This window comes from Schistocerca piceifrons, chromosome 1, assembly GCF_021461385.2.
Source record: "Schistocerca piceifrons isolate TAMUIC-IGC-003096 chromosome 1, iqSchPice1.1, whole genome shotgun sequence".
NCBI classification, from domain to species: Eukaryota; Metazoa; Arthropoda; class Insecta; order Orthoptera; family Acrididae; genus Schistocerca; species Schistocerca piceifrons.
In genome coordinates this window covers 732,813,173-732,838,209 of record NC_060138.1, presented here as the reverse complement: position 1 = coordinate 732,838,209, position 25,037 = coordinate 732,813,173, and the positions used below count along the sequence as shown (strand labels likewise).

General features: G+C 44.2%; 1 protein-coding gene across 1 annotated transcript in view; it reads left to right on the top strand.

Moving 5' to 3' along the window:
• LOC124773250 (follistatin-related protein 5-like) overlaps positions 1–25,037 on the top strand; it is a 194,970-nt gene that overhangs the window by 128,880 nt on the left and 41,053 nt on the right. Inside the window, exons 7-8 of the mRNA XM_047249388.1 lie at positions 6,644–6,784; positions 19,724–19,939. Coding sequence (XP_047105344.1) covers positions 6,644–6,784; positions 19,724–19,939 — 357 coding nt within the window. The remainder of the gene's footprint in view (positions 1–6,643; positions 6,785–19,723; positions 19,940–25,037) is intronic.

Genomic DNA, 25,037 nt, shown 5'->3' with positions numbered 1-25,037 from the left:
TAATTATCGTTCAGCCGTGCTCTAGGGGTAGCACATTCGAGCATGCACCCACGGTTTAGCAGCAGCGTCTTTGATTGGTAATCAAAACGTCCTCGGTCCCTTGTTCCGACTCCGCCATCGCTTACACTTTGATTAAAAACAACCATTGGTGCCAGAATGAGATTTTCACTCTGCAGCGGAGTGTGCGCTGATATGAAACTTCCTGGCACATTAAAATTGTGTGCCGGACCAAGACTCGAACTCGGGACCTTTGCCTTTCGCGGGCTACTGCTCTACCGTCTGAGCTACCTAAGCACGACTCACGTCCCCTCCTCACAGCTGTACTTCTGCTAGTATCTTGTCTCCTACCTTCCAACCTCATCTGCGAACCTAGCAGAACTAGCACTCCTGGAAGAAAGGATATTGCGGAGACAGAAGAGCAGAGTGAAAATCTCATTCTGGAAACATCCCCCAGGCTGTGGCAAACCCATGCTTCCGCAATATCCTTTCTTCCAGGAGTGCTAGTTCCGCTAGGTTCGCAGAAGAGCTTCTGTGAAGTTTGGAAGGTAGGAGACGAGATACTGGCAGAAGTAGGACTGTGAAGAAGGGGCGTGAGTCGTGCTTGGGTAGCTCAGACGGTGGAGCACTAGCCCGCGAAAAGGAAAGTTCCAGAGTTCGAGTCTCGATCCGGCACATAGTTTTAATGTGCCAGGAAGTTTCATAAGCATTGTTGGCCGATACTTCCGGCGTAAGAATTCATCCTCATTTGCAACGTCAAAGAAGGCGGAGGAGCGGACACATGTTCAGGGAAATGTCTTGCCCCTGGGGTGGGAAACTGACCCTAAAGGAAGAAGAATTACGAATGGTCAACGGCATGAGGATGGAGAAGGCAATACAAACCACTGCATTAAAGACACATAATGTGTATCCACAAGACATGTGACCTGTAACTGAAAAAGTGTCACGATGATCTCTCCGTTGGCAAAAGATTCCGGAATAGTCCCCGGTTCGGATCTTTGAGTGGGAACTGTCAGGCGAGAGGTGTCCATGAGAAAAGATTGAATAACCAACGAAAGGATAACGTTCTACGAGTCGGGGCGTGGAGTATCAGAAGCCTGAACGTGGTTGGGAGGCTATAAAGTCTTGACAGGGAAATGCTAAGGCTTTGCGAAGCGAAATGGAAACAAAAGACCGGTATTTCTGGTCAGACGACCATTTGGTAATATCAACAGCAGAAGTAAAATATATAATGGGAGTAGAATTTATTATGAATGAAAAGGTAGGGCAGAAAGTGTGTTACTGTGAACAATTCAGTGACACGGTTGTTCTCATTAGAGTAGGTTGCAAAACAGCAGCGACAACGATAGGCAGGTATAGACGCCGATGGAAGCTGAAGATGAAGAAGTGAGGAAGTATATGATGATATTGAGTGCGTAATTCAGTAGGTAAGAGGAGACGAAAATCCAATAGCCATGAGGGACTGGAATAGGGAATACTCTCTTGAAGAATTGCAAGAGGAGGTCGTGTACTCGGGAAAGGCCGGGAGACACGGTAAGATTTCAGTTAGATAACATCACGATAAGATACTGGATTGTAAGTCGTAATCAGGAACAGATACAGACTGATATCACAATGTCGTATGATGAAGAGTAGGTTGAAATTCAAGAGATTAGTCAGGAAGAATCAATACGCAAAGAAGTGGGATGCAGAAGTACTAAGGAGCGAAGAGATAAACTTGAAAATCTCTAAGGTTATAGACAGTGTAATAAGGAATAGCTCAGTAGGTAGTACAGTTGCAGTAGTATGGACAATTCTAAAAATCACTGAAGTTGGAAAGAAAAACATAGGTACAAAGAAGGTAACTGCAAAGAAATCTTCGGTCGATTGAAGAAAGAAGTACAAAAACGTTAAGGGAAATTCTGACAGACAGAAATACAAGTCGTTGAGGAATAAAATGAATAGGAAGTGAATAGAAACTAAGACGAAACGGGTACATGAAAAATGTGAAGAAATCGAAAATAAAGTGATTGTCGGAAGGTCTGACTCAGCATATAGAAAAGACAAAACAATATTCCGTGAAATTAAGAGCAAGGCTTGTAACATTAAGAGTGTAATGAAAATACCACTGTTAAATGCAGATGAGTGAGCGGAAAGGCGGCAAGAATTACACCGAAAGCATCTATGAGGGGGATGAATTGTCTGATGTTGTAGAAGAAGAGGTAGTAGTAGGTTTAGAAGGGATGGAGGATCCCGTGTTAGAATCAGAATTTAAAAGAGTTTTGGAAGACTTAAGATCAAATAAGGCAGAAGGGATAGATAACATTCCTTCGGAATTTCTAAAATCATTGGACAAAGTGGCAACAAAACGGCTATTCACCTTGATGTGTAGACTGTATGAGTCTGGCGACATACCATCTGACTTTCGGAAAAATATTATCCACAGAATTCCCAAGACTGCAAGAGCTGACAAATATGAGATTTATTGCACAGTCAGCTTAACAGCTCATGCATCCAAGTTGATGACAAGAATAATATACGGAAGAATTGAAAAGAAAATTAAGGATGCCTTAGATGGTGATCAGCTCGGCTTTAGGAAAGGTAAAGGCACGAGAGAAGCAATTCTGAAGTTGCGGTTAATAATGGAAGCAAGAATAAAGAAAAATCAAGACACGTTCACAGGACTTGTCGACCTGGAAAAAGCGCTCGACAATATAAAATGGTGCAAGATGTTCGAAATTCTGCAAAAAGTAGGGTAAGCTATAGGGAGAGACAGGTTGTACACAATATGTACAACAGCCAAGAGGGAATAATAAGAGTGGACGATCATCAATGAAGTGCTCGTATTACAAGGGTGTAAGGCAAGGATGTAGACTTTCGCCCCTTCTGTTCGATCTGTACATTGAGGAAGCAATAATGGAAACAAAAGAAAAGTTCAGGAGTGGAATTAAATCTCAAGGTGAAGGGATATCATTGATACGATTAGGTGATGACATTGCTATCCTGAGTGAAAGAGAAGATGAATTATATGATCTGCTGTACGGAATGAACAGTCTAGTGAGTACACAGTATGGGGTGTGAGTAAATCGAAGGAACACGGAGGCAATAAGAAATAGTAGAAATGAAAACAGCGAGAAATTTAACATCAGGATTGATGGTCACGAAGTAGATGAAGTTAAGGAATTCTGCTACCTAGGCAGTAAAATAACCAATGACGGACGGAGCAAGGAGGACATCAGAAGCAGACTAGCTATGACAAAAAAGGCGTTCCTGGCCAAGAGAAGTCTAGTAATATCAAATATCGGCCTTAAATTAAGGAAGAAATTTCTGAGAATGTACGTCTGGAGTACAGCGTGTCTGGTAGTGAAACATGAACTGTGGGAAAACCGGAACAGGAGAGAATCGAAGCATTTGATATATTTAATATAAGGTGCTACAGACTAATGTTTAAAATTTGGTGGACTGCTAAGGTAAGGAATGACGAGGTTCTACGCAGAATCAGAGAGGAAATGAATACGTGGAAAACACTGGTAAGGAGAAGGGACAGAATGATAGGACATCTGTTAAGACATGAGGGAATGACTTCCATGGTACTAGAGGGAGGGCAAAAACTGTAGAGGAAGGCAGGGACTGGAATATATCCAGCAAATAGGTTGCAAGTGCTACTCTGAAACGAAGAGGTTGGCACAGGAGAGGAATTCGTGGATTCGTGGCTGGCCGTATCAAACCAGTCAGAAGACTGATGACTAAAAAATTTAAAAAAAGGGTATAGGTATTTCATTTCCCACTCCAACATACCTTACTTGCGTTATACCAGGAAGCTTTACAAGGGAATTTTCCCTTGTACGCTGCTCTGAAGTCTCCACTGACGGCTCTGGACTGTATCTCCTTTCAGAAAAAAACTGTCTGCATCGCTGAATGGTAGGCAACATACATTGGTGCAAATCGCAATACTCACAGTAAGAGCAGCAAAAGACGACAAGCTGTGAGGCAACGTGGTATACCTTAAATATATGTAAGTCTCTACGAGGAGTTGAGTGTATGTACCAAACGTGTGCTACAACGAACGAATGTGGGCCAGACTGCGCCGAATGGGAGGCAATTCTCCAGTCTGTTGGGATGACATTGCCTTCCGCGAGCCATAGATCTTTTTGTTATTGCTCTCCCTCTGTTCTCATTCGACGAAGCATGTTTCCACGGAACATTCCATTTTAAACTTCCACAGTTTACTTAAACATTATCTACATTAATAGTCCTGAAGGTGTGTGTCAGAAGGTTCTTGTAATACCACTGTCTCATCACTCCTTCCCTGCTCCATTCGCAATTGGCGCATGGCAAGATTGATTGTCGGTAAGCCTCTATATTAGCTCTAATGTCTCGAACTTCCTCGTTGTCCCCATTATCCGAGATACAAGTGGGAGGAAGTAATGTGTTGTCCGACTCTTCACGGAAAGTGTTCTCTAGAAATTCGAGTAGTAAACCTCTTTTGATACACAATGCCATTCTTGTACCGTTCCCTACTGGAGTTTGTTGAGCGTCTCTGTATCCCTTTCACGCTGAATAAACGATCCCGTGACGAACCACGCCGCTTTACATTTGATCATCTCTATGTATTTTATTGGTCCCACCTGGTGGAGATCCCATACTGATGACCAATATTCAAGAACCGGTCCAATAAACGCTTTGTTAACTACTCCGTTCGAGGATAAGTTACACTTCCCTAAGGTTCTTCCTGTGAATATCAGTCTAGCATCTGCTTTTCCTACTATTTGTTTTATGCGGTCATTCTGCTCAAGGTCGCTCTGAATAGTTACTCCTAGATATATTATGGTATATAGTGTTTCCGTAATTGTACAGTAATGGATTTATTTTCCTATATATGCCTTACATTTATTTACCTTCAGGGTCAACAGTCAGAGAGCCTGTACCATTCATCAGTCCTGTGAAGGTGATGCTGCAAACCGGTACAGTCTTCCGGTTTTGATAATTTCTTGCGGACAACCCTGTCGTCTGTGAACAGTCTTAAACGGCTTCCGACGCTTTCTACTAGATAATTTATATAAATTGTAAAAAGTAACGGCAATGTCTCATTTACTTGGTGTACTCCGTAAATTACCTTTAAATTTGGCGAATTTCTTCTGTTAAGAGTGACGTGTTGAATCCTGTCTGCGAGGAAGTCTCCACTTCCAAATCTGGTTCGATACTCGATAAACTCGTATTTTTTCACTAAACAGCAATTCCCGACGGTGTCAAATGCTTTCCTGAAGTCAACGATCACGGCATCAATGTAAGCGCCGTTGTATACGGCACTATGTACCTCGTTGAGGAACAGCGAACAGAGTTTCACTACGTCTCTGACTTCGGAATCCATGATGATATTAATAGAGGAGATTTTCGTCCTGGAAATATTTCATAGTTCTCGAGCATGAAACTTTTTCCATGATGTTACAACAGATTGACGTCAATGATATAGGCCTGTAGTTACGCGCGTCTGTCCTACTCCTACTCTTGAAAACGGGAATGACCTGCAATTTTTCGCAGTCGCTAGATACCTTTCACTGCTCCAGCGACTTGCGATAAACTTACTGCTACTAGGGGAGGAAGTTCTTTCGCATAATATCCGTAGAATGTCACAGGTATTTCATCTCATCCTGATGCCTTTCCACTACAAAGCAATTGTAGTTGTTTTTCTATTCCGTGATCAGTTATCTCAGTATCTGCAATTTAGAAGTTCGTACGTTGATTTTAAGAAGTGATCTATTACGATCATCCGCGGTTAAACAAGGAAGAGCGAATTCAGTACTTTGGCCTTCTCTCTGTCATTTTCCACTTCGGTGCCATTGTGACTACTGAGTGAGTGAATGTTTGTTTTCTAACCGCTTAATGGTTTTACGCAAGACCAAAACCTCTTTGGGATTTTACTCAAATCGGTTGACAAAATTTTACTTTGCACTTCTTTCAATGCCGTCGGTATGCTCATTTTCGCTTCGTTCATCTTTTGCTTGTCAGCTGCATTTTGACTTCTCTTGACTCTACGATGGAGCTCTCTTTGTTTACTTAGTAGTTTTCTAACGGCTATTAAACCATGGTGTGTCTTTCCCATCCCTTAAAACTTTGCTCGGCACATAGTTATCTAAGATGTATTGAAGGATGCATTTGATTTTTTTATTCCAGTCGTGGTCCATGTCGAATATCTGATGTGGACTACTGAGCAACTCTGTAATTTGTATCCCGTCACGCTTGCTAAGGAAAAATATTTTCCGACACTTCTCAACATTGCTTGTAACATCTGTAGTCATTTATGGTATCATCCTCGGTAACAACTATCTCTTCTTGAATTTGAAACAGCGGCTTTGTAGCCAACGGAATGAAGATGAGAAGGATCTCAAGACTGCCGTTGTCAACTAGGCCAGTTATAGGGCAGAGATTTGGAGAGGTTTTGAAGAAACTAGTGCACCGGTATGAATGGTTCTTAGAACTGTGCTGATGTTACGTGGCAAAGTAAAGAATGCTTGTAGGTAACTAAAATCGCCAATAATAACTTTCATATTTGACTTATTATTTTTATAAAGCGAGCTGCCATTATATTTCAAATACGCTTTCACGGAGTGAAATGATGGTGCGGCTGAGTTACAAGTGAAAGCTTGTTTAAAATGTTTGTTCCCAGCGTCAGTTGGTGTGCGGCAGTAGCGGTACCGCTTGCAGCTGGGGACAGGCCATCAACGTGGCCAACCGCTACGTGTACGTGGCGCAGCCCCGCAACGACCGCGTCCTCGTCATCAGCAAGATACAGATGGTCGTCGTTGACGTAAGTAATGCCCGACCTGCTTCTGCATTACTGCCGCTTCTTTGCTTTAGTTTTGAGGTTGTTATTAGTCGTAATGTCACACTATATACTAGGTGAAAGGCAACGTTAAGTTCCAGGTATATTTATATATATACAGGGTGGTCCATTGATCATGACCGAGCCAAATATCTCACGAAATAAGCGCCAAACGAAAAAACTTCAAAGAACGAAACTTGTCTGACTTGGAGGGGGAAACCAGGTGGCGCTATGGTTGGCCAGCTAGATGGCGCTGCCATAGGTCAAACGGATATAAACTTTTTTTTTTAAACAGGAACCCCTATTATTTATTACATATTCGTGTAGTACGTAAAGAAATACGAATGGTTTAGTTGGACCACTTTTTTCGCTTTATGATAAATGGCGCTCTAATAGTCACAAACATATGGCTCACAATTTTAGACGAACAGTTGGTAACAGGTAGGTTTTTTTAAATTAAAATACAGAACGTAGGTAGGTTTGAACATTTTATTTCGGTTGTTCCAATGTGATACACGTACCTTTGTGAACTTATCATTTCTGAGAACGCATGCTGTTACAGCGTAATTACCTGTAAATACCACATTAATTCAATAGATGCTCAAAATGATGTCCGTCAACCTCAATGCATTTCACAATACGTGTAACGACCTTCCTCTCAACAGCGAGTACTTCGCCTTCCGTAATGTTCGCACATGCATTGACAATGCGCTGACGCATGTTGTCAGGCGTTGTCGGTGGATTACGATGGCAAATATCCTTAAACTTTCCCCACAGAAAGAAATCCCGTGTCGTCAGATCCAGTGAACGTGCGGACCATGGTTTGGTGCTTCCACGACCAATCCACCTGTCATGAAATACGTTATTCAATACCGCTTCAACCGCACGCGAGCTATGAGCCGGACATCCATCATGTTGGAAGTACATCGCCATTCTGTCATGCAGTGAAAAATCTTGTAGTAACATCGATAGAACATTACGTAGTAAATCAGTATACATTGCACCATTTAGAGTGTCATCGATAAAATGGGGGCCAATTATTCTTCCTCCCATAATACCGCACCATACATTAACCCGCCAAATCGCTGAAGTTCCACTTGTCGCAGCCACCGTGGATTTTCCGTTGCTCAATGGTGCATATTATGCCGGTTTACGTTACCGCTGTTGGTGAATTACGCTTCGTCGCTAAATAGAGCGCGTGCAAAAAATCTGTCATCGTCCCGTAATTTCTCTTGTGCCCAGTGGCACAACTGTACACGACGTTCAAAGTCGTCGCCATGCAATTCCTGGTGCACAGAAATATGGAACGGGTGCAATCGATGTTGATGTAGCATTCTCAACAGCGACGTTTCTGGGATTCCCGATTCTCGCGCAATTTGTCTGCTACAGAGGCGCGGATCAACCGCGACACCAGCTAAAACACCTGCTTGGCCATCATCAGTTGTTGCAGGTCGTGGTTGACGTTTCACATGTGGCTGAACACTTCCTGTTTCCTTAAGTAACGCAACTATCAGGCGAACCACCCGGCCACTTGGATGATGTCATCCAGGATACCGAGTAGCATACATAGCACACGCCCGTTGGGCATTTTGATCATAATAGCCATACATTAACACGCTATCGACCTTTCCGCAACTGGTAAACGGTCCATTTTAACACGGTACTGTATCACGAAGCAAATACCGTCCACACTGGCGGAATGTTACATGACACCACGTACTTATACGTTTGTGACTATTAAAGCGCCATCCGTCTCAAAGCGAAAAAAGTAGTCCAACTCTAACATTCATATTTCTTTAAGCACTACACGAATATGTAATAAAAATGGGGGTTCCTATTTAAATAAAACGCTGTTGATATCCGTTTGACTTATGGCAGCGCCATCTAGGGGACCAACCATAGCGCCATCTGGTTTCCCCCTTCCAAGCTAGACAAGTTTCGCTCTTTGTTTTTTTCTCGTTTGACGCTTATTTCTTGAGATATTTGGCCCAGTCACAATCAATGGACCACCCTATTAGGAGCAGCCATATAGGTCACCAGACAAAATATTGGGCACCCCCTTGACAGAACACACTGGTCGCAATGGAGCACGGTAAAACTGATGTCAGGCTATCATGTGTCCCTCCATCACTGATGTATTGTCCAGGGGACCACTACTTGGGGACGACGGGTCACCAGCGCCATTTTGTCGCCTAGAGACCACAGGATACCAGCCAGTGACGGACGGCGCTTCAGCAGGTAGCGTGAACATCGTCGTTGCGCTGCAAAACAATCCCGACTGTGTGAGACGTAAGAGTGAATCTCTTATGTGTAACTGGTACCATCGCTTTGCTTTCTTTGACTTGAAATTTAGATCGTGTTGTAATTCGATTTTGTTGTTTTCAGTGTGACTTTACTTTTATTGCATCAAAAAATACGTAAAGTGCGACGAGTGGTGTGAGCCGAACACAAGAAGTGATATGAAGAGGAAAACATAGACAGGTCAGCAAATTCGTGAGGTCGGCAAGGTATTGCACTGAAAAAGAAAAGAAGACTATTCAGACCTTATTTGTTATTGCTGAGGTTTGTAAACAGAAAATGCATTTTCGTAACGATACAGAAAGAACAGTAAATTGTACATTGTGACATATTATCACATTGTTAATATTATTTTGAAAATGTACCTTTTAATAAGCTGACAGTCTTTTCACGAGTTGCGATATGTTCACAACAAGGCTCCACTCCGATTCTTTAAATATTTATTGCATTATAAATCATGTCATGAGCCACAGAAGTTTGTTAATCAGGTAATTAATTTCAATAAACGATGATCATTATCAGACCTGAGTAAATCTAGTATATTACATAATTTGTGTCATTGCGTGTATAGATGGTACAGTTACGTTAATCAGCCACTCAGCCTTCGTCATAAAATTTTAAAAAAATGGGTACCATGGACAGCATTAGGATCTACATGTTGACACTTTGAAGACACGATAGTCTGTTGTCGCTCGTTGGTAGAAACAGTTAATAATGACAATATTAAACAGGAAAAACAAAGCTGCGAATGTTCTACAATGCTGAAAAAGTAATTAATATGTCATTGTGAAGCATAACAAATAAATTAAAATATTCAGCTAACTAAACATTGAACATTTTTAAGTAATTTCTTAAGTTGTGTGTTAGAAGTACCTACTGTACATAAATTTATACATACAAATAAAGCAGGCAAGTAGCTTTTTTGTCGCTAGACTATGCAAGGCATTGCTATCCGGGAGCCTTACACCATATCCGGCAAATTATCACTTGGGCTCTCGAACTGTGAACACCAATCATTTGTACGCGGACTGTAATTCAAGTCAGCAAAATGATTTCTACGTGCCAGTCGGCTGTATGGAATTAGCACAGTAAGATCGGGCAATAGGGACACGTGACAGAATATTTCAAAGTAGCTGTCAGTTTTGGACTTGCTTGCGACCTCACCGTAAGTGAAGTTAACCGATTTGTGGGTGTACCGCAGTCTACACAACGTCTCTACTAGGAATGGATATGCCACTCGCAGTCATGTACACGGTGTGAGAAAAGTGTTTGTGTGGAGATGCTAACCGACACGGATTGGGGCGGGTGTCAATCCTTTGTAAAGGACAATCAGTTTCATAAACGACGGTAACTGCTACTTGCCAGTGTATGCGAGTCCACCTCAACCATTTACCAAACAAACTTGGCTGCGGAGCCGCCTGCAATGGAGAGTTCAAGTCGAATACCTTGCGAAATGCCAGCGCTCGGAGCGCCACATGAAGCTGAACGCCTTTAGTGATGATCAAAAAACAAAAACACAGAATCTGTACGGTAGCTGACTGGAAGCCTGAAGTGTATTCCAGCATGTCGCGGTTTTGCCTCTTTTCAAATAATGCAGGATGTCCAGGGCACGGAAAGCGCAACGAGGCGCTTAATCTATACTGTGGATGGCGTAGTTCAACCCGAAGGCAGTTCTGTGATGTTGTGGGAATGCTTTTTGTACTTTTTGACTTGGGACCACTCATTGAGGTTACCGTGAACATGTACCACTAAGTTTATTTCGACCATCTCGATGATCCAGTGTTGTTATTTATTCAACAGCTTCATGATGAGTATGCTGTGGGAACTCCCGTCATCGAAGAAGACAACAGCCCTCTTAACAGTCTCCCTGCATACTCTCCTGGTTTAACGAAAAGTAAGGCACTCTACCGCAGCTCGAGTGTCATGCTACTAAATCACCCGATCTTAATGCTTGTAAATATAGGGCTATTCAGTGGGGGACAAGTAACGAGCAACAATCCCACAACTTCGTACCTCTGCGGGATTCAGTCATCAATGTGTGGCTTCAGCTGTATATGGCAACCTTCAAGGAACTTCTGGTCTGTCTTTGCCACTGAAATGAGGTCATTATTAAGAGTAGTGGCGTTTTCACAAGGTGTTACCGATACGTCTCCTGTTGGGCGACATAAATTTTGTCCGGTATGGTGATTAAAATATAATTTTTGTTTCTGTACTCCATCTACAGGCCACAAGTGGCCCATGGGGACCATCCGACCGCCGTGTCGTCCTCAGCTGAGAATGCCGATAGGATGAGCGTGTGGTCAGCACACCGCTCTTTCCGTCGTTATGGAGCTTATCTTTGAACGGAGCCGCTACTATTCGGTCGAGTAGCTCCTCAATTGGCATCACGAGGCTGAGTGCAATTGGCATCACGAGGCTGAGTGCATCCCGAAAGAATAAAATCGGACTCGCGTAATAAACAGTGTTTCTGAGTTTCAAGCGAGCTGTGCCGGCCGCTTTGGCAGAGAGGTTCTAGGCGCTTCCGTCCGGAACCGCGCTGCTGCTACGGTCGCAGGTTCGAATCCTGCCTCGGGCATTGATGTGTGTGATGTCCTTAGGTTAGTTAGTTTTAAGTAGTTCTATGTCTAGGGGACTGATGACCTCAGATGTTAAGTCCCATAGTGCTTAGAGCCATTTGAACCATTTCAAGTGAGCTGCCGATCGCCAACAGTTTGTATGTTCAGCATTTTGTCTAAAGCAAGCTCCGACACCCAGAGACAGCCTCAGGTGCTGACAGACCACCGTGTCATTCCCTGCCTTATGGTGTCATTTGGATTCGATTTTGAGGGTAGTGTGTATGAAACTGGCGATAAACCATCAGACTGACGGAAAAAAATCATCCGCACATTTCTGAAGATTGTAAAAGCCGAAAAGCACAAGAAGTATCGTACGATCAGCTTGAAAACTCATGCATCCGATATAATGACAAGAATAGCGTACAGAAGAAGGGAAGAGTATATAGAGGATGTGTTAGATGATGACGAGTTTGGTTTCAGGAAGAGTGGAGGCACCATGTAGGCAGTTCTGACGTTGAAGTTAATACTGGAAGCAAGACTGAAGAAAAGTCAAGACACGTTCATGGGATTTTTCGACCTGGAAAAAGTGTTCGACAATGTAAAGTGCTGCAAAACATTCGTTATTCCGAGAAAAAACAGCTACAGACAAAAACTGGTAGTATACAACATGTACAAGAATGAACACGAAAATATACGGAACAATAAGGGTGGAAGACCAAGAACGAAATTCTCAAATTAAAAAAATGTTTAAGACATGGATGTAGTCTTTCGCCCCTACTGTTCAATCTATACGTCGAAGAGGCAATGAGGGAAATAAAACTAAGGCGCAAGAGTGGGATTAAAATTCAAGGCGAAACGATACAAGTGATAACATTCGCTGATGAGATTGCTATCTTCAGTGAAAGTGAAGAAGTATTAGAGGATGTATTGACTGGAATGAACAATTTAATGAGTGCAGAACGTGGATTAAGAGTAAATCGAAGACGGACGAAAGTAGAGAGGTACTACAAATGAGAACAACGAGAAGCTTAACATCATAATTGGCGATCACGAAGTAGACGAAGTCAAGAAATTCTGCTATCTAGGCAGCAAAATAACCCTTGACGAACGGAGCAAGGTGGACATAAAAAGCACATTAGCACTGGCAAAATCGACATTTCTGGCCAAGACTAGTGTCAAACGCAGATGTTAATTTGAGGGAGATATTTCTGAGAAAGTACGTTAGGAGCGCAGCGTTTTGTGGTAGTGAAACACTGACCGTGGGAAAACCGGAACAAAAGAGAATCGAAGCATTTGGGTTGCGTCGCTACAGAAGACTGCTGTATATTAGGTTGACTGATAAGCTAAGGAGTGAGAAGGTTGTCGGCGAGGAAAAGAATACCCGGAAAACAGTGACAACAAAAAGGGATGACAGGACAGTTGTTACGACATTACGTAATAAGTTCCATGATACCAGAGTGATCTTTAGACGGTAAAAACTGTGGGGGAACACAGAGATTGGAATACAGGTAGCAAATAATTGAGGACATAGGTTGCAAGCGCTACTCTGAGACTAAAAGTTTGACACAGGAGAGAAATTTGTGGCTCAGAAGAATGATGACTAAAAGAAAAAAGTTGTGGAGGGCCCTGGTTCAACATAATACTCTGTAACGTCACAACAGGTGTCGTTACATGATTAGAATTAGTGCTAAAACAAACCTTCGTACTATTTGATATACAAAAATCAGAATTAAATCGGTATTTTCTGCAACTAATTAACTGTGAAATAATCTCAGCCCCAACAACCGCGTGCCTGTAGAAACTATATGGGCCGGCGTATTTTCTTTTTTTTCATTGTTGTGCACGTCCTGTGTCCTTATTTCCGTTTTTTTTTCGCCATTCATTAAAGTGTGTGGTCATGTGTGAGTGATTTGAATGTAGTAGCAGACGAACCAGAGAAGTGGTGGGTTTCTTAATCTTCTGCCAACCTAACAGGTGTCAGTGGAATGTAGAGAGCAGTAACAGGGGGGTTTGGCTAAAGATGTGTGAAGCTAAACGTTTTCCTAGCAGATGTTGGTCATGGGCCTCCCCCACTCGGGGGACGGTTAGTCAAGAGTGTGTTTGAAGACAGGTAAGCGACCAGCCGTTCCCTCAGAACGGCTGCGTCGAACACGGGATAAGAGGTACTTGAATATGTTACTTATTTGTTAAATTCAACTATTTTTCTCGTAGCTGTTTTTGCAATGATCATTTATCTACCAGTTATAATTTTTAGTTCAATTAATAGGGTGAACAATAATGTGATTTCCGTAAGGCGCGACCACGCGATGTAGAGATTCAGATCTCAATCCAAACCTTAAGGTTACAACTTGCCTTCTTATTTTTATTTGTGGTGAAAATTTTTTAACTATCAAAAAAAGAAACTGTATCGAGTGTGCATGTTGCAAGATGAGTCGATTTGTTTCCAAGCGCTTCACGCTAAAAATATGCTGCCACCAAATCCTGCTCTATGCCAGATACGAAGTGTATACAATTATTCTGACTAAAAATGCTATCGACTTCCGCTTGCCCGTGTGGATTGAGTGCATGTGGATGTCTTTGTTTTAAAATATAGCAGTGACCACGTGCTCCCCAGATCTTCCGATCCCCACAGGACTATGCAGATTAAAGGCAACGCGGCTTGTAATTCTGAAATGAGGAAGACATAGGATACCTTCTAAAAATATCATGAACGTTTGTCCATCTGTTAAATGCAAAAAGATTATCGTTAAAAGTGCAAAAGATTAATCGAAAATAAAGATTTTGTCATTTGAAGCTAATTTCCGTTATGATTATTTATTTCGCAACATGCCGGAAATGAGTGTCATATTAGTAGTATTTGATGAATACGCTTCCCAAATCTAGGGTTCTTGGCACAAGATTAGTTCACAGCACATAGTTTTCTCTGACTGCCCCCCAAAATAATTTTGCTCTATCCGTTGCGTCCTTATAATTTCCGTAGGTGAAAAGGAACACCCGGAAATAATAAATTCAATCGGTATAAAGATTGTTCTGAAAACATAGGTGGGCCTAAATCTTAATCAAAATAACAGGCAAAATAATCAGAGAAGGCTACGTCGCCAAACATAAGAATGTGCCCAAGATTTTCTATCACAGCATGCCGGAACAAAAAAGAATAAAAGAAGTTCCAGACAGCAAGAATAAGCAACCCCTTCATAGCGTGCCAATATAAATTCTGTAACATTCAATACAGGTGAGTTGCAACTCTTACCGGTTTTCGGATTTCCACGTGCTTCTCATTTCAGTGACTCCTCAGTTCTCTTCTGTAACTTCTGTGCGTCTCGTTCGAGTCTTCCCAAAATAGGAAAACTCCTTGACAGTACTTGGAACTGAACCCGAGTAGTCCACCTGGCAGTCAGATGCGATTGCTACTTCCCTCAGGAGGCGGATATTTTACGTGATGTAATACAATAAAAAAACAATGCCAATTTCTATCGAGGGTTTTTGCACTATCTTTTCCTTCATGTTTAGATTTTCGTATCTGCCTTCAAAATGGAAAACATCTACACGGCAGTCATTTAAAAATAACAATTGTAATTCGTTACCACAGTCTGAAATCTATAACTTGAAATAATGCATGGTGACAAATGTTCAACGAAATCTGCATAGCAAATATCTTTCAAAGTTATTGTTATACTATTACTGACCTATAATACAAAACCTACGAAAGGCGTTCAATAAGTAATGGAACGCATTTTTTTGGACCAATTCCAGTTGAGAAAAGAATTTTGAATTTGTTGTGGGACATGGTGCAATATCTCCGCTTCAGCCCCTATAATTTCATGAAGTTCCGATAGGTGGCGGCGCTATATATTGCCTTCAAAATTGCTTCTGTAACGGAGGAGGGCTCCAAACAGAGAGCTGTCATTCTGTCATTGAGTTTCATTTGTCGGGAAACCAGAGAAAAGCAGATACTCATAGGAGCTTGGAGAAGGTCTACGCAGACCTGTCAGTGATGTGAGTCTTGGGCGAGGCGTCTGTCGTAATCGTAACAAGGTCGTCGAATCCCATCCCATATCCTGCGTACCAGACGGCAGCACACAGCTGTGACTTCTGCAATATTGGAACGTGCGGACACTCTCATTCAAGGTGATCAACGGATCACAGTCAAACACCTCGTTACTCAGATTGAAGTCTTCGTCGGTAATGGTGACGAGTGTATCACACCCGTCTTCCATTAGGGGTACTCAGAGGTGTGTGATCGCTGGGTTCCCCGCTGCCTAACAGAAGATCATAAAGAGCAACAGAGGACCACCTGTGCGGGATTGCTTGAGTACGAGGCTGATCGTGATAATTTTTTCCCAACATCGTTACAGCTGCTGAAATACGGGTTCATCACTTCTAACAAACGCTCCGTCTTCAGGCCACAAGTGGCCCATCCGTACCACCCGACCGCCGTGTCATCCTTAGCTGAGGATGAGGGTGGGAGGGGCGTGTGGTCAGCACGCCGCTCTCCCGGTCGTTATGATGGTTTTCTTTGGCCGGAGCCGCTACTATTCGGTCGAGTAGTTCCTCAGTTGCCATCATGAGGCTGAGTGCACCCCGAAAAATGGCAACAGCTCATGGCAGCCAGGATGGTCACCCATCCAAGTGCTGGCCACGACAGACAGCGCTTAATTTCGGTGATCTGACGGGAACCGATGTATCCACTGCGGCAAGGCCGTTGCCGTTCATCACTTCTAACTAGAAACAAAACGGCAAGCCATGGAGTGGTCTCACACCGCCTCCAAAGCAGAAGTTAAAAGCCGCTTCTTCAGCAGGTAAAGTCATAGCTATGATCTTCTGGGACCCCGAAGGGGTTATTCTGTTTCATATCATCGATCATGGTGCAACGGTCAACTCTGAAGCATATTGTACTACCCTCAGGAAATTGAATAAACGACTTCAGCGTGTTCGACGCCACAAAATGTTCAAATGTGTGTGAAATCTTATGGGACTTAACTGCTAACGTCATCAGTCCCTAAGCTTAAACACTACTTAACCTAAATTATCCTAAGGACAAACACACACACCCACGCCAGAGGGAGGACTCGAACCTCCGCTGGGACCAGCCGCATAGTCCATGACTGCACCGCCCTAGACCGCTCTGCTAATCCTGCGGTCGACGGCACAATAATGCAAACAAAATTATCCTTCTCGGTGGCATGCAAGGCCTCACAAGTTTGAGCAGCCGAGAGGAGCTCAAGAGCTTTCATTGGACTGTTATTCCTCGTTCCCCTTAGCCATGATCTCGCACCTTCCGACTTCCATCTGTGTGGCCCAACGAAGAATATACCCCAGGTTAAGCACTACGTGGGTGATGGGGAGGTTATTGCTGCAGCAAAACGTTGGCTCCGACGGCGACCAGTACAGTGCTACCATGCGGGAGTGAAGGCCCTACCAGTAAAGCGTCGTAAGGCCGTCGTATTGAACGGAGATCATGCTGAATAATTGGGTTTTGCAGCCAAAAGGCTGGGGAATAATACTAACATAGTGTACCGGAATCCTGAATAAAAGGAACCTGCTCTCAGAAAAGTATGTGTTGCTTTAATTATTGAACGTATCTCATAGTTCATATAAGGAATACGGATAAAACACAAATGTTAAATTCTAATAACAATGTGGATATTATTGAAAGCTGTTTTTACTCTGTTGCGAAATGACACCAACTAGCAGAGAATTTCAGCAGAGACAAGTGTGTGGTTTGGGATCTTATGGGCGCCCAACGGCGAGGTTATCAGCGCTCTGACATAGATTAAAACAAACGAATGTGGATAAGAACTAAAACTGTCGTAAACGCATGCACACGAAACGACCACACAATGACTCTATCGCACAGACACTCTCACATGCACTAAAACCAATGAGGAGGCAAGATAGCCAATCAGGAAATTAAAGCAGAGGGAAAACAAACCATAAAAGAGCTAAAAAGAACAGCAACTGGAAATGTGACTGGCTGACCACTTACGAAGAAGTTTGGCTGAGCCAGCCTCCCCGCTGACACATTAAAAATATCTCCCCAAAATTTTGTTAAAAATGTGGGACAATTCACAGAACTTTGAAACGCGAACCACATTCGTTTGAGCATTGCATAAAATAGACTGCAGATCCGACGGAAAATCCGCTGCAGTCCGCTGGTCAGCAAATAAAATGCAGTCTAATAAAATGTGGTGCACCTTGATCTGTACGCCACAAGCACCACACATCGGAGGATCCTCTCACCGGAGTAAAAATGCATGCGTCATAGGGTTGTGTCCGATGCGAAGACGGGTAAGGAGGACCTCGTCCCGTCGACGTGGCTGGGAGGAAGTACGCCACGGTCGAGTTGTAGGCTTGACGACTCGGAGCTTGTTGTCGGTCACTTCTAGCCACTCATGTTCCCAGCGACACAGGGCTTTATACCTCAACAGCGAGGTGAGGGCATGCAGGGGGATAGTACACTGAAAGACCTGACGGTCACGACAAGCCTCCTTGGCTGCTCGATCAGCCCTTTCATTCCCCAGAATTCCCGCGTGCCCTGCTACCCATCAGAAAGACACCTGCTTCCCCAGTCGCTGTAGTTGGGGGAGGGCGTCCTGGATAGTTTGGATTCCCTTGCTGCTGGGTACAAACGCTGGAGAGAGTAAAGGGTGCTCAAAGAATCTGAACAGACGAGAAATCTAACACTGGGACAAAGTCTCATCTGCTCCACTGCCCGTAAGGTGGCATATAATTCTGCGTCAAAGATCGTAAATTCGGGAGAGAGTCTGACCTTGAGGTGACGATCCGGGAAGGCGACAGAGCAACCAACAAAGTCACCCTGCTTCGACCCATCCGTAAAAGCAGCTACATGGTCGTGGTGCTCAGATAAAACGGAAGAAAATACCGCATTAAAAACGGAAGCAGGAGTGCTATCTCTCCTGTACCGCATCAAATCTAAGATAACTCTGGGTCTCTCCAGTAACCAGGGTGGCAGGTGGTTAAAACCCTGGTTTGGGGTCGTACAGACTCCACACCTAGGGACTCAGCAGAGACAAGTTGAACTAAAAGTTTTATAGATACCTTACCGATACCTTACCGATATTTCTTTCAGATGTGGCATCCCAGATTGACAAAACTGAGCGTTCAGAACAATATAACGTAATTTGTCATTGGCCCAGCAACCGTTGATACATCTGTGTTCTGTAAGGCACCTGACGGTGCGTGGCGGGGGTACTTCTGGCACCACTATCGTTAACGCCCTTCCCCTTCCTTTCACGAATGGCGCGTGAGAAGAATGATTGTCGGTAATCGGTATTAGCTCTGATATATCTGATATCATCATTGTGGTCATTTCTGGAGAAAGTTTCTCTCGGAATGTCAACAGGTAGCCTCTCTGTGAGGCACAAAGCCCCTTGTATGAATTATATAAATGCGTGCATAGAAAGCCACTCTCGTGCTGACTGTCACTGGGATTTGTCGAGCATATTCGTAAAACTCTCGCATGACTGAGGGATCCCGTGACGAAACGCGCCGCTCTTCTTTGGGTATTCTGCATCTCTACAGAGCTCCAGTAGGTCACGGTACACTGCTAATACGACGCTACACTGCTCTAGTACTTCAGGTAAACCTCGTCAAACTGCAAGTCCTTGTTGGAGTGTTAGCACAAATGCCGCGAGAGTATGGTCTCGTAGCAACGCGTAAAGTTTCTTCGTCATTCTATCAGAAGTGAAGGGGATGTGATCTCGATAAAACTCAATGATCTTTTGACTCAGCAAGTGGCTTTTCCTTCGACTTCAGCGCACTTCGTAGCCGGCCAAATCTGGCAGTTTATTCATATTGTATCGTTTATTTTCGTGCCGCTCGACTCTGTATCTTCGTGTGACGTCACATTTTCCACAACATCCGAAAGTATTGGTAACACAAGAGGAGTATGGCTCCAGAAACTGATAGTTTAGTACATACATATGTCTGACATTTTGAACTGCGCCTCGACGTCAGAGACCTGTAGACATTACCTACTACGCAGTCCACTACGTTGCCATGTGCTGTTAATAGACGTATTCGAAACACCCCTGGCTGTTCTCGCCGGCAGGTGGTGACGACGGACAAGATGCCGGTGGAGCTGCACTACGTGCCGCACCTGGACCAGGTGTGGGTGCTCAACTGGCGGTCGGAGCGCGACCGTGGCGTCAAGACGGTGCAGGTGATCCGCGACGCCGCGCAGAAGCGCAAGCACCACACCGTCCACCCGGAGCCCATAGACGGACAGTTCGACCTGGTCAGCGGACTCTTCATTCCTCCTATACAGGTAAGAGGCCCAAGGCCAAATAGGCGACACCAATGATAACATCTAAAAATGTCATCGCCGGCTAGGAAATATGAAGCCAGAGGTCACAGACGATTAGCCGACCGAATAATGCGCAATTTGCCTAGGAAATATGAAATGTGTTAAAAAAATTCCGGAACGTTGTCCACAAAATTTTTCTACGCTTACCTCTTACTCACTGTGCATGGTCTCCTTCGAAATACTCTCTACCGCAACCGATACACCGCTCCCGAGGCTGTTTCCAATACCGGAAGCGGTCTTGGTACCCCTCTCACTGAATCGCGCAAATAACTTTTCTCTCATCTATCGGTACAAATCTTCGTCCTTTCAACGACGTTTTGAACTCTGGAAATAAAAGGAAAGTCCTCAGGGGCTAGGTCAGGGAACAGAGCATCAAACAGCATTGTATTTCGTTTCTTATGCAATTTCACGCACCAACAGGGATGAATGTGCGGGTGCGATATCGTGATGCAAGGGTCATGAATTTTCTCGCCATATTTCAGGTTGTTTCCTTCTCTCATTTTCTCGCAGGCGTCGCAACATGTCCCGATAGCACCATTTATTAACAATTTGCCCTGTGGCATGAATTCATGATGAACTAATTCTTCAAAGTCAAAGAAAACTACCAGCATGACTTTGACATTTGACCTGACCTGACGAACTTCTTTAGTCTTGGAGAACCCTCCCTGAACCACTGTGTGAAGATTGAACCTTGGTTTCAACATGACAGTAGACCCACGTCTCATCGACAGTTGTGATTCTCTTAAGTAACATCTCGTTGTCATCTGCGCGATCCGAAAGTTCTTCACAGATTGCGAGGCCATTCTTGTCCTGTGAGTAGTGGGGCGAACTTGGCGGCAACACGATGCGTTCCAACATTCTGTGTCAGGACTTCATTACATGATACAACAGAATGTTACATTCTTCTGCAATCTCTCGGACAGTCAGTCTTTTATTGGCACGCACAATTTCATTGAAGTTCCTGACATGAGCGTCATCGGTAGACGTCGAAGGGTGTCCTGAATGAAGGTCACGTTTAACTTCCGTCCGGCCATTTTTAAAGCGTATGAACCATTCGTAACACCGAGTACGGCTTAAACACTCATCACCGTTGGCTTCCTAGATCATTTGGTGTGTCTCTGTAACGGTATTACTTTTTTTTCAGTTTCACGCAAAATTTAACGCAGACCGTTGGTCCACTACCTCTGCAACCTTGAAATTCGCAGACTGTGCGACACAACGTTCCAGTCAATACAGCACTGAACAATAACTAACAGACATACAGCAACGAAACTTCTCGCAGTTACACATTAAAACCAGACCTGTGCACAGATGCCAACCACATTTCGCTCCACCATACCATTGGCGCGAAATTACGAATGTAACTTAAAACACACTCACGAGGCACAACAACATGATTACCTTTTTAACAGCGTGTAGACCCATTTTTGGAATGCCAAATAATTGCATTTTTGCGCGACATGGATTCGACAAGGTTTCCGAAGGTATACAGCACCAGCGCAGAAAGATACGTATGTAGCTGCTTTTCTGTGTTTACTTCGTAGATTCTTACTTAAATTGGGTGTGAGTTTCGTATAGGAGGAGTAATTTCGAGTTTTAGTTACTGTAATCGTAAATTCAGGCAGATTGTAGCGCAGCCGTTATGCATTTGTACAGGTTAGTTCATACATTTTTTGCGTGTTTCCCTTGCGTTATCTAGGCACGGACTCGTGTTTCAGTAACTGTTGTTCAACATAAATTAGAATGGACTGGGACTGCGATTGCTGTGTTCGGATGAGGGCTGAGTTGGCATCCCTTCGCTCACAGCTGACTTGGGTCGCGAAGCTTGAGGCTGTTGTCAATGGGCACCACTGTGGGGAGCTGGACTTGGGTATCAAGGGGATGTCAACCTCGTCCCGTCTGTCCCCAGATCGGTCTGCCGCTGTGGTTGCCCCGGTTGCTGCCTGCAGTGGGGCTGAGCCCTCGCCTGTGGTTGATTGGGAGGTCGTTCCAAGGCGTGGCAGGCAGCGAAAGACGTCCCTGGAGGCTGATCAGCAAGCCTCCTCGGTGCGTCTGACAAACAGGTTTCAGGTAATGTCTCTGGCTGAGCCAGATGCAGCTGCCTACCCTGTTTCAGAGGATGATTCTCAGCCTTCAAGGTCCGGGCAATCACAGAGGGTGGGCTTATTGTTAGTTGTGAGCTCCAATCTTAGGCGCGTAATAGGGCCCCTTAGGGATATGGCGGCTAAGGAGGGGAAGGAATCCAGTGTGCACTCCGTGTGCATTCCGGGTAGAGTCATTCATGATGTGGAAATGGTCCTTCCGGATGCCATGAAGAGCACAGGGTGCAGCCAGCTGCAGATGGTGGCACATGTCGGCACTAATGAAGTGTGTCGCTTTGGATCTGAGGAAATTCTCTCTGGATTCCAGCGGCTATCTGATTTGGTGAAGGCTGCCGCTCTTGCTTACGAGATGAAGGCAGAGCTCACCATCTGCAGCATCGTTGACAGAACCGACTGCGGACCATTGGTGCAGAGCTGGATGGAGGGTCTGAATCAGAGGCTCAGACGGTTTTGCGACGGTGTTGGCTGCAGATTGTAGTGAAGTCGAAGTAGATACTCCGTGCGAATTGGTATAGGTGGAGGTTATACTTAACAGCCGAACTAAGTTAATAATTGGCTCCTTCTACCAACCCCCAGACTCCGATGATATAGTTGCTGAACAGTTCAGAGAAAATTTGAGTCTCGTAACAAATAAATACCCCACTCATACGGTTATAGTTGGTGGGGACTTCAACCTTCCCTCGATATGTTGGCAAAAATACTTGTTCAAAACAGATGGTAGGCAGAAAACTTCTTCCGAGATTGTCCTAAATGCTTTCTCCGAAAATTATTCCGAGCAGTTAGTCCACGAACCCACGCGAATTGTAAATGGTTGCGAAAACACACTTGATCTCTTAGCCACAAACAATCCAGAGCTAATAGAGAGCATCATGACTGATACAGGGATTAGTGATCACAAGGTCGTTGTAGCTACGCTCAATACCGTTTCGTCCAAATCCACCAGAAACAAACGCAAAATAATTTTATTTAAAAAAACGGATAAAGTGTCACTAGAAGCCTTCCTAAGAGACAATCTCCATTCCTTCTGAACTGACTGAAAATGTAGACGAGATGTGGCTCAAATTCAAAGATATAGTAGCAACAGCAATTGAGAGATTCATACATCATAAATTCGTAAGAGATGGAACTGATCCCCCATGGTACACAAAACAGGTCCGAACACTGTTGCAGAGGCAACGGAAAAAGCATGCGAAGCTCAGAAGAACGCGAAATCCCGAAGATTGGCTAAAATTTACAGACGCGTGAAATTTGGCACGGTCTTCGATGCGAGATGCCTTTAATAGGTTCCACAAAGAAACATTGTCTCGAAATTTGGTAGAAATTCAAGAAATTCTGGTCGTATGTAAAGTACACAAGCGGCAAGACGCAGTCAATACCTTCGCTGCGCAGTGCCGATGGTACTGTTACCGACGACTGTGCCGCTAAAGCGGAGTTATTGAACGCAGTTTTCCGAAATACCTTCACCAGGGAAGACAAATGGAATATTCCAGAATTTGAAACACGAACAGCTGCTAGCATGAGTTTCTTAGAAGTAGATACCTTAGGGGTTGCGAAGCAACTCAAATCGCTTGATACGGGCAAGTCTTCAAGTCCAGATTGTACGAGGGCAGTTCAATAAGTAATGCAACACATTTTTTTTCTGAAACAGGGGTTGTTTTATTCAGCATTGAAATACACCAGGTTATTCCCCAATCTTTTAGCTACACAACACTATTTTTCAACGTAGTCTCCATTCAATGCTACGGCCTTACGCCACCTTGAAATGAGGGCCTGTATGCCTGCACGGTACCATTCCACTGGTCGATGTCGGAGCCAACGTCGTACTGCATCAATAACTTCTTCATCATCCGCGTAGTGCCTCCCACGGATTGCGTCCTTCATTGGGCCAAACATATGGAAATCCGACGGTGCGAGATCGGGGCTGTAGGGTGCATGAGGAAGAACAGTCCACTGAAGTTTTGTGAGCTCCTCTCGGGTGCGAAGACTTGTGTGAGGCCTTGCGTTGTCATGAAGAAGGAGAAGTTCGTTCAGATTTTTGTGCCTACGAACACGCTGAAGTCGTTTCTTCAATTTCTGAAGAGTAGCACAATACACTTCAGAGTTGATCGTTTGTCCATGGGGAAGGACATCGAACAGAATAACCCCTTCAGCGTCCCAGAAGACTGTAACCATGACTTTACCGGCTGAGGGTATGGCTTTAAACTTTTTCTTGGTAGGGGAGTGGGTGTGGCGCCACTCCATTGATTGCCGTTTTGTTTCAGGTTCGAAGTGATGAACCCATGTTTCATCGCCTGTAACAATCTTTGACAAGAAATTGTCACCCTCAGCCACATGACGAGCAAGCAATTCCGCACAGATGGTTCTCCTTTGCTCTTTGGTGTTCGGTTAGACAACGAGGGACCCAGCGGGAACAAACCTTTGAATATCCCAACTGGTGAACAATTGTGACAGCACTACCAACAGAGATGTCAAGTTGAGCACTGAGTTGTTTGATGGTGATCCGTCGATCATCTCGAACGAGTGTGTTCGCACGCTCCGCCGTTGCAGGAGTCACAGCTGTGCACGGCCGGCCCGCACGCGGGAGATCAGACAGTCTTGCTTGACCTTGCGGCGATGATGACACACGCTTTGCCCAACGACTCACCGTGCTTTTGTCCACTGCCAGATCACCGTAGACATTCTGCAAGCGCCTATGAATATCTGAGATGCCCTGGTTTTCCGCCAAAAGAAACTCGATCACTGCCCGTTGTTTGCAACGCACATCCGTTACAGACGCCATTTTAACAGCTCCGTACAGCGCTGCCACCTGTCGGAAGTCAATGAAACTATACGAGACGAAGCGGGAATGTTTGAAAATATTCCACAAGAAATTTCCGGTTTTTTTTCAACCAAAATTGGCCGAGGAAAAAAATGTGTTGCATTACTTATTGAACTGCCCTCGTATACCGATTAGGTTC